The 9,593-nt window shown below is 38.4% G+C and overlaps 2 protein-coding genes across 4 annotated transcripts in view; both read right to left on the bottom strand.

Moving 5' to 3' along the window:
* Positions 1-1,132: 1,132 nt before the first annotated feature.
* Positions 1,133-5,032, bottom strand: gnat1 (guanine nucleotide binding protein (G protein), alpha transducing activity polypeptide 1). Its single transcript, XM_030729101.1, has 9 exons — positions 4,766-5,032; positions 3,642-3,684; positions 3,423-3,564; positions 3,162-3,319; positions 2,944-3,072; positions 2,706-2,835; positions 2,431-2,584; positions 2,114-2,330; positions 1,133-1,997 (listed from the first exon to the last, which is right to left on the bottom strand). Exons 1-8 carry the CDS (start codon positions 4,869-4,871, stop codon positions 2,140-2,142), a joined length of 1,053 nt encoding a protein of 350 aa, XP_030584961.1. The 5' UTR covers positions 4,872-5,032; the 3' UTR covers positions 1,133-1,997; positions 2,114-2,139.
* Positions 5,033-7,023: 1,991 nt separating this feature from the next.
* Positions 7,024-9,593, bottom strand: part of sema3fa (sema domain, immunoglobulin domain (Ig), short basic domain, secreted, (semaphorin) 3Fa) — a 46,988-nt gene continuing 44,418 nt past the window's right edge. For 2 of the 3 annotated variants that reach the window (XM_030728904.1, XM_030728905.1), the window contains 2 exons: positions 9,451-9,584; positions 7,024-9,362 (listed from right to left, as the gene is read on the bottom strand). In XM_030728904.1, coding sequence (XP_030584764.1) covers positions 8,934-9,362; positions 9,451-9,584 — 563 coding nt within the window. In that variant the 3' untranslated portion in view covers positions 7,024-8,933. The remainder of the gene's footprint in view (positions 9,363-9,450; positions 9,585-9,593) is intronic. The other variant, XM_030728906.1, reaches the window with a different exon arrangement.

Raw genomic sequence — 9,593 nt, 5'->3', positions numbered from 1 at the left:
TTGCTGTATGCATTGGGTCATAATTTGTTTGCACTGTGAAGCACTGTCCGATCAGTTTTGCAGTATTTGGCTGAATCCGAGCAGAGAGCGGAGCCCTGTACGCTTCACAATTCATCTTGCTATTTTTTTTTTTATCAACGTCTCATCATCGATAAACACTAGTGGCCTGGTTCCACCGGCAGCCATCCATGTTCATGCTATAACGGTGCCTCCACCATGTTTGACTGATGATGTGGTATGCTTTGGATTATGAGCTTTTTTTTTTCAGAACTCTTTAAGGTGTTCTAGCAAAGTCTAATCTCACCTTCCTGTTCTTGAGTGTATTTGTATTTCCATTCATGAAGGCATTTCTTGGTTGTAGAGTCTGACAACAATTTGCCTACCTCCTCAAGAGTTTTCTTGGTTAGATCTAAGTGAACGTGTTTTTCTTAACCAAGGAAATTATTTGGGATCATCCACTTCAGTCGTCTTCCATGGTCTTCTTTTTTTTAAGAATACACCAGATTGTAGATTTGTTCACTTCTGAAGTTTTATCCTGTCTCCTTGAAAGGTTTATTTTGGTTTTTCAGCCTAAGGATGACCTTCACTTACATCAACATCACCTAATATTGAAATTGCCAGTGAAAATACACAAAATGCAAGTTCAACCCCTGGAATGAACTCCAGCTCTATCTGTTTGATTTGACACTGAATAAGAAAGGAACAAGCCTCATTTGGCCACAAAACTCCTGTGTCAGTCAATTGTTCAATTACTTTCTGATGTACTTGTCAAGCCTCTGATCTATGTATAATCTATATATAAAATTGGCTGTAATTCTTAAACAGTTCATGCATTTTGTTTTATAAAACCCCCTGAATTAAAGCTGAAAGTCTGCACTCCAATCACAGATTGATTATTTGAAGTAAAACCTACTGTAGTGATGTACAGAGGCAAAACAAACGTGTCATTGTCTGTGTGGCGTCTGTGTATCATATCATTCCTCTTCTCATCTAAGTCACAATGCATACCTATTTTTTTTAATGTTTATGTAAAACTAAAGGTTGGTCACATGTAAACATGACAGGTTTTAGTAATTTAAGGGAACCTGAAATAATTTGTGAAAATAATAAATGTGAAATTATGAACACAACATTGCAAGGTTGCTTTTAATATGTGAAAGATTGAGAAGTACTGAGTTTTCTACAGAAGCTTTAATAAGTTTGATCAAGGTATACAATTAGTGGTTTCTGTACAGAATTGTTGGCTCAAAGGCCCAGAGTTTTGATGAGCTTTTAGGCCAGGATTTTCAAATTGATGTTTAATGTATCTACCCCTTGACATTGTTACAGATCAACATGGTATCACCACGCTTCATGAACTGTCCAATAGGAATCTGTTTAATTATATACTCTGGGCATTTTCAACTATTGTAAAGAGTTAGGAAATCTAACACTTCCATGAAAAGTTCAATTTGGGACATGCTTGTGTTATGTTACAAACTGCTGTAACGTGTTTGTACATAAAAGCCATTTCTAGTGTAAGGTTCTGTTTTAATATCTAACAGAGGCTGAAGTGCATACGCAGGTGATTAGGTCATCTTCTTTGTTCTTTTGGCTATACACTGATCACTTACTGGAGCACAGAGACAATGCATGAGCCGCACATTACGTGAAGAGAAGAAATCACTTTTTGCTGACAGAAGCTCCTGATGTTTTTACTACACACTGCATGACCCTCCAAAGACCCGTTCAAAAGATTCAAGAGAAAAAGTTAGATTGACTAAAATTCAACTCATCTGAAATCTGCACAGGATTTTCTGAGTTAGGAGCTGTCTTCTTGTCTCAGTTGTACAGAAGTCTTTGGTCAAAGCTAGAACTTAAGAACACAAGAAATAGATTTTTTTATTTTTTGCATTCGCTGATTTGAGGATGGCTGTTTGCAGGGGCAGTTTTCATCTCCAGGCCTCATCGTGGATTGAGAAAGGATTTGTGGAATGTGATAGGGCTGCACCAGCACCCTGTAAAAAACAAACAATAAAAAAACCCCACAATGAGAGTCATAGTGGTGAGCAATGATGACCGATGACAGCAGTTCATCCAGATATCTTTAAAATAATTTTTCCACGTTGGTCACCTTCAGCTGGTTTCTGAGCGTGTTTCTTAGAAGAGACCGCAGTCCTTGAGGTTTTCTTTGATGATGATGTCGGTTACGGCATCGAACACAAACTTGACGTTCTCTGTGTCAGTGGCGCAGGTCATGTGAGAGTAGATTTCTTTGACATCTCTGCGCAAGTTCAGGTCCAAGAACTGCACTTTGATGTAATTACCAGCATCCTCATAGGTATTGGGGCCTGGGCAAGACAATATCAGTATAAAGTTTTACTTTTTCTTAGCATCCCACTGTCTTAAATATCCAAACATGCTGTCATGTATTTGAAATGATGATCTCACCGTCGTATTCAGGGAAGCACATGCTGAGATGCGCTTTCTTGATCTTCTCAAGGAACACATCTTTCTTGTTGAGGAAGAGTACAATGGAGGTGGTAGCGAAGTAGCGGTGGTTGCAGATACTGTTGAATAAGTGCAGACTCTCGTGCATTCGATTCTAGTTGAAAAAAAAAAAAATCCCAGTGGAGAGAATTTCAAGTACACCAGCCACTAATAGCCCACAAAAAGTAAGACACAAATAGTGAAGAATATCAAGTATATAGTATAACTTATCATACCACTTCATCATCCTCCACCAGGACCATGTCATAGGCGCTCAAAGCAGCAATAAAGATGATACAGGTCACACCTTCGAAACAATGAATCCACTTCTTCCTTTCTGACCTCTGGCCACCCACATCAAACATTCTGCATGGAAACAGGAGCATGTTGCCTTCATGTTTGCCGTTGTGCACACAGGGAGCCCAGCTGCTGATTTATTTGTGTTATTCAATGGATTAAATTGCACTGACTCACCTGAAATTGAGATCTTTGAAAGAAAACTGGGTCTCGATGATACCAGTGGTCTTCACTCTTGATCGCAGCACATCCTGCTCAGTGGGCACGTAGCCTGGTTGGATCAGTCGCTCCAAGTCATTCAGATAGCTGTCACGAGGGGGAAAAAATTAGTCAATGACAAATGCTGATACAAGAGATTAAAACAATGTTTAATCTGAGTATATTTGATTTCTTACTATCCAGCAGAGTCGTTGAGTTGGTACTCCGAAGCTCTGTCAAAGCATGCCTGTATGCCAGAATCCTTCCACAGACGCAAAATGATGTCTGACATTTCTTTAGGCATGGTGCCTTCCTCAATGGTGTCTGCAAGATGCATGAGTTTCCTGGCATCGTCCTGCAAGAGACGCATGTGTATGAGTTATGTTTAGTGAGCTGTCAGGAATATGAAATCTGTTTAGCTTCATATGTAAATGGAAGTGAACGTCAGCAGCGGTTACCTGCTGATCAGCGTGCCCATAGTTGATATTGAGCGTGTTCATGGCCTTCACAATGGCCATGATGGACTGCAGGGTGTTGCTGTAGATGATGGTAATGAATTCCAAGCATTCTTCAAGCGAGTAACCATCTTTGTGGATAATTCTAATGAGGAAATGAAGCATTAAAATGCAACTTACAATCAGATCAAAAGATTTGCTTGGATACAAAAGTCAACTTACTTCATCTGTTTGACAATAGTGCTTTTGCCTGATTCTCCAGCACCTGTATGGACGAAGAAAAAAAAAAAATCAGTTAAGTTGTTTACATGACATGTGATGAAACTATGATTTTATTCAAGACTTTTTTTTTTTGTTGGTATGCTTAGGAGGAGGTGTTAGGGAAATAAAAAATGTGGAATTAATTTTTGTGCTCATTTTGTGTTATTGTGTTAATTGCAGGAGACCTTGCGGCATTTATCAGACAAAGGATCCCAACAGGTCATAATACTTCTTACTTTAGACCTAATCTTTTATCTTATCCTTGACCTACATTATCAGGAGGAGATGATAAAACTGTGAATGAAACAATAGCAGCAAACATTTGTCAGACAGATATGCCTGACTGTAACACTAGAATGATTTTGCTTATAAATGCAGTATTTCTTTATGCAGCAAAGCACATTGTGCTGTATGAAATTATGGGTTAAGTTACTGATCTCTCTAAGACTGAATCTTCACAGACATGAACAAACAATTTTCTCATTCATTTATTAACATATTGGCTGAAGTGTATTTAGGTATATTTGAGGGCTAGAGCCATGGGTTGTGTTTGGGTTTCATGGTATGGTATCTGTGTCCTTCATGGTTAAGCCCTTTGTGCCGGAGGACCTGTTGTTTCAGGATTAACAGAGGATCGGCTTGAGTGATTATCAAGGTGTCTTAGCAATTTAGGGACACAGGTGATTAAGCCTTGACAGAGACATGTAACTTCTTATTAACACACAGTGTTTTAAAACTATGGAATTTGGTACATTTTTCAGAGTTTTTGGCAAATAAGATCTACCCATAGCAGTACTTGAACAACATTTGTATGATTACTTGATTACATTTGAGTTTATGAAAAAAAATGACATTGAGAAAAAGGGAATTTTGCATGTTTTTTTCTTTGCAACCTCAAGTTTTCCAACAAAACATGCTACAGAAATAACTGCTGGGTAATACACTTAATCTCCTACGCTTTAATTAAAAATTAAACGTACTCTCATTATTATCACTATGGCTCCTTCGATATGGATAATCTGATATTGTAGTTTTCTAACTTAGCCATCTTAGCCATTTGGGTCTACCAGCTCTCCTGTCTTTACCTAGCAGCAGCAGCTTGACAGTTCTTGCATCCTTGTCGGCATCCTCCTTGAGCTTCTTCTCCAGCTCCCTGGAGCGTTTTTCCTCAGCACTGGCTCCAGCTCCCATCCTACTTTACCTGGCTTGGGCGCCCTCTGCTCAAAGGCCAAGTGTCAAGAAAAATGGAGGCAGGTCCTGTCTGCTCGTCAATAGTGTGACCAGTGCCTTCAACTGTGCAGCTGATGAGTCAACTGCGTGCTGCAAACACTGGAGAATGTTTGAGCATTTTCCTGACTTAGGAAAGGATTTTGGGCACCCTCTGCCCACCTGATCAGTGGTGACCAATAGAGCACAAGGACAGGAGTGTTTTAGGGCAGAGCGAAAGGTGCAGGGGAAGACTCAGCCATACATCAGTGTAGGAGTGATCTAACCTTTATGGGGATTTTGCTGTGCTCAGCGGAAGATGAACAACGGCTCAAGTGCTTATCTCTGTGTTGTTTTTAGGTGCCTTCAAAACAGGACCATGTAAGACTAAATAGTTTGGTACTAGATATTTTATATAGCTGCAATATTGGTTAACTAAACTTTTAAGTTAAAATGTTAACTCTGATGAGATAATGAGTATATGTTTGCATGTTGCCTGCTTGGTGTTTGTAAGGGGGTTCAAGATAAAGATTTTGCAATCTGTATTAAAACAAACTAGCAACAACACTGTGAATTTCATCAATCAGCTAATGAAATACACGACCAGACTCCCAATTCCTTGTTCAAATATCAAATACGGCATACTGGCATTTCTTATTACATACTGCAGACTGAAGGGAGAGTTCTGAAGTGCTTAAAGAGCTTTACGGTTTCACCTGACAGATCTCATTGACCTCAATCTGAAGCTGGTTAAGGATCCTAATCTACTCACTTTCAACTGTGTATGTATGTGTGCATATACAGCATGTACATTTTCCTACAAATTCAGTAAATTTCAGTACACTCCTGTTTAGAGGCATTATTGTGCTCTTTTAAGGATCTTAATATGATAATGTCACTGTGAAGGAATATACTGCAGCAGATCAGCACTAGTGGAATGTAACTGAAATAATTTGCTCAAGTATTCTACTTTAGTATAGTTGAAATTTGTTATTTAATTGGGCCCCTTAGTACAATTTTTTAAATGCCACAGCCTAGCTTCACATCATGGATGTGCAGCTGACAAATCTGCAGCAACTGAATGATGCTATCATGTGAATATGGACCAAAATCTCTCAGGAGTGTTTCCAGCATATTGCTGTTGACCTCTTTATCTCCTGTAATTTTACAGCTTCATTTAGTGGGGTTAGGTTAATTGGTGATTCTAAATTGTCCATAGGTGTGAATGTGAGTGTGAATGTTGTCTGTCTCTCTGTGTTGGCCCTGTGACAGGCTGGTGCCCTGTACAGGGTGTGCCCTGCCTTTTGCCCTGTAATAGTTGGGATAGGCTCCAGCCCCCCCTGCTACCCTGACAAGGATAAGTGGAAGAAAATGGATGGATGGATGGATAGATTTGTGTAGTTTGCGCTTTCTATACTACCCTTCCCATTCCAGAGGTCTTTGTAGCAGGACCAGGTATTATGTTATTAAAAAGAAAATATTTAGCCATTTGAAAAGTACTGTAACAGAGAGTGAGTGGGGAAAGCATCACAAAGGCTTTCTAGTTCTACTATGATTAAAGTGTAGGCAGCATTGCATTGCTTTTTTTTTTTTTTTAATTTCTGCTGCATCACAGTTTTAGAACAGTGTCAACAGCATCTGTGTTTACTGACTTATTCTTATAAGACTATTGGATGCTAAAAAGAGGTTAACAAAAAGCCTTTTTAAGCACTTTTTCAAATCTTCTTATGGCCTGATGGCAATAAAAGAAGATTTACTGTAAAAAAAACCAAAACAAAACAAAACAAACAAACAAACAAAAAAAAAATATATATATATATTATATATATATATATATATAATATATATATATTATATATATATATATATATATATTATTATATATATATATAATATATATATAATATATATATATATATATATATATATTTATATATATATATATATATATATAATATATACTATATATATATATATATATATATATATATATATATATATATATATTCCACTTGGCCTCATAGTTGTGGAGCTATAACTGTACATCACATGTCAGGAAGCATATCAGGCATATTACAGTATGTGCCAACACTGGCAAACAGAAGAGAACGTGTTATTATAAAATATAGAGCTTTAATTTATTAGTCAGCAACAATGATAAGGAAGAAAAGGTAGTAATTTTTTTACAAGTCATTACAATAACACCAACTGTGCATACATAGCTTTACCTTAAAGTCTGCAAATCATTTGTTTTTCTAATTTTTTGAGAGCAAACAAGAGAGTGAGAGAGGGACAGAGAGAGAGAGAGAGAGAGAGAATAAAAAAAATCACAATCTTGCCTTCCAGCCTTTCCCACCATTAAAAAAAAGGTGTGAGCACATCGGTAGTATTTCCATATTCCCACAACAAGAAAGACATTCACTGACATCCACAGCAATGTAGAATTTTAGACAAATACCATATACGTACACTGTACATGTCATGCACAATGAAAAGCCACCTTCTGAAGATTTTGGTAAAGGTTTTTCTTCAGGTTTGGTGGTGATCAGCTTTGTTAGTGTTTGTATTTGTGACACTGTGTAGAAGTTGCTCAGTTCTATATGAAGTCTGTGGCACGTGTGATAGAGCAGCTGGATGGCGCTGTACCAGCAAACATCTTGGTTGGTAAGATACAGTGAGTACAGCCCCAATCAAAAAAAAAGAAAAAAAGAAACTCTCCAAAGCTCTGCACATCAGCCCAGTTTTTGTAGACTGATTACATGTTTACATATTCACTCAGTGAGAACTTATATTTAGCATATAAATGGCAGGAATGCAAACTTTGGATTTATTAAGAGAGCTACAAAAAAACTTTGAGCCTACAAACTGAATGCTTTGCCTTATATGAATACACTATGTAATATGCCACAGATACAAGGGAAGTATTTAATATTTTTAAAATGACCAATTCGGCAAGAGAAGGTGCTTTGTCTAGTATTTTTTTTTTAAATCACAAACTGTCACAAACTCACACATAGCTGCCTGCTGGAATATCTTTTCCCAAAGAGAGAAAAGAGAAGGCAATGTTATGTTATCAGCTTTTGTGTCATTAAAAGACCCCCCCCCCCCGAAAAAAGAAGGAACAAAACAAAAACAAAACAAAAAAAAAAAAACAGCTTATCACAAAGATCACGTTTGTTAAGGATACGACACTGAGATGTGATATTCACATATAAACAAAACAAACACTTGGCAGCAACTGATTTTGGAAGAATATGAGTAACAGCTCTACTCGAGGCCCGGCTGGACCACATTGTGAAAGGAAAGACATTTTACCTGCCACGGAGGGCTCTTCATTCACATATAACTGTACGACTGTGACGTCACAGCTGCAGTCTGTGGGCATTTCCACTGTCCGTGTATGTCCTGTGAAATGCCATTTTCATTGTTTTTCTGTCAACAGCTTGTGTTTTGCAGCAAAAGAAGAAAACTGTCCAATATACAGTACATAGATCTGGTTCATAGAGTTTCAACAAGTTCACAGACATCCCGACTCCTCTTTCAGCTTAGACACTGAATACTGCCAGCAGTCAAAGGATCCAACATGGTCTCCCACTGGCAGTTTCTGAATACTTGTCCATCGGTTCTTGTCCATGTATGGATACTCCCAATGTCTGGGTTTAGTGTCGCTGTTTCTTAAAAACACCAAACATAAAGATATTCTCAACATAATAACACATTGTAATAAACAATAACACTAATAATAATATTATAATAACCACAATATTTGCACAGATTGATCTATTCACAAAAAACAGGGTTGCTAGATAGGTACAAATAATTACTTTTTACAGCCTACAATAAATATTGTGTATTTTTTTTCCCCCCCAACAGTTACACAGAAACTGATGCTGTTGCATTCTGTTGCCGTTTCTGTCTTGTCTTTGATGATAATTTGATTTTTCTATTTGACTGGAGTCATTCCCCTAAATGGAGGGTTGCAATGTTTAGGAGGTTGTGTGAAAAGGTAGACAGGGGGTTGTTTGAATACGATGTACATCGAGCTTCTCATGTCTCAGCTGGAGTTGTCTGCTCATCGTGATGCCGGCGGTTACGAGGTTTCTTCTGTTCTTTCAGCTCTTTCAGGCTTTTGCCTTTGTTGTTCCCGAAGCTGCCGTCTCCAAGCTGCCAGTAATCCTGGCAGTACTGGTTTATCAGCCCCATCTCTGGCTGGCTGAGGATTGTTAGCAGGTCCTTATACTGACTGGCACTTGGAGTCCAGGCACTGGACTGAAGCGGCGGGAGGGCAGGACTGCCCGTCTCCACCAAAACGTTGTTGACTGTACGACTAGAAAGGACCACCAGTTGCAGTTTAACAAGAGTGTGCTTGAAGTTTTTCTCTGTGGATGTACACTGGTAGATGCCACCGTCAGAGGACTGCAGAGAGCGGATTAGAAGCCCTTGATCTGTTTTCAGCATCCGGCCTTCTGAGCGAATCTGGAATGAACAGTAAAGAATTTATCTTAAATAAATAAATAAACAAACCAAAAGATTATAACAGCTTTAAAATAAAAGCTGTGCTCACCTCTTTCCTCCTGTCGCTGTTTTCCTTCTGCACATGCCATTTGAGAGACATATGAGGAGACCTGGCCTGGCACTCCAAGAATGTAGTGCTTCCTTCCACCCCGTACTGAACCGTCTCCAGAGTGTTCTTATTGGCTACAAAAC

Source organism: Archocentrus centrarchus, chromosome 5 (genome assembly GCF_007364275.1).
Source record: "Archocentrus centrarchus isolate MPI-CPG fArcCen1 chromosome 5, fArcCen1, whole genome shotgun sequence".
Taxonomy (NCBI): Eukaryota; Metazoa; Chordata; class Actinopteri; order Cichliformes; family Cichlidae; genus Archocentrus; species Archocentrus centrarchus.
Note: the sequence above shows the minus strand (reverse complement) of the source record. Positions and strands in the feature narration are given on the sequence as shown.

Bases quoted from the DNA above. Each gene is read 5' to 3' on its own strand.
- gnat1 (XM_030729101.1), bottom strand. From the start codon at position 4,871: ATGGGAGCTGGAGCCAGTGCTGAGGAAAAACGCTCCAGGGAGCTGGAG. The intron at 3,320-3,422 runs GTAACCGCTGCT...CGTCTCTTGCAG, and splicing joins ATGGGCACGCTGATCAGCAG to GACGATGCCAGGAAACTCAT. The intron at 2,836-2,943 runs GTGAGTCAGTGC...GTTTCCATGCAG, and splicing joins TTCAAAGATCTCAATTTCAG to AATGTTTGATGTGGGTGGCC.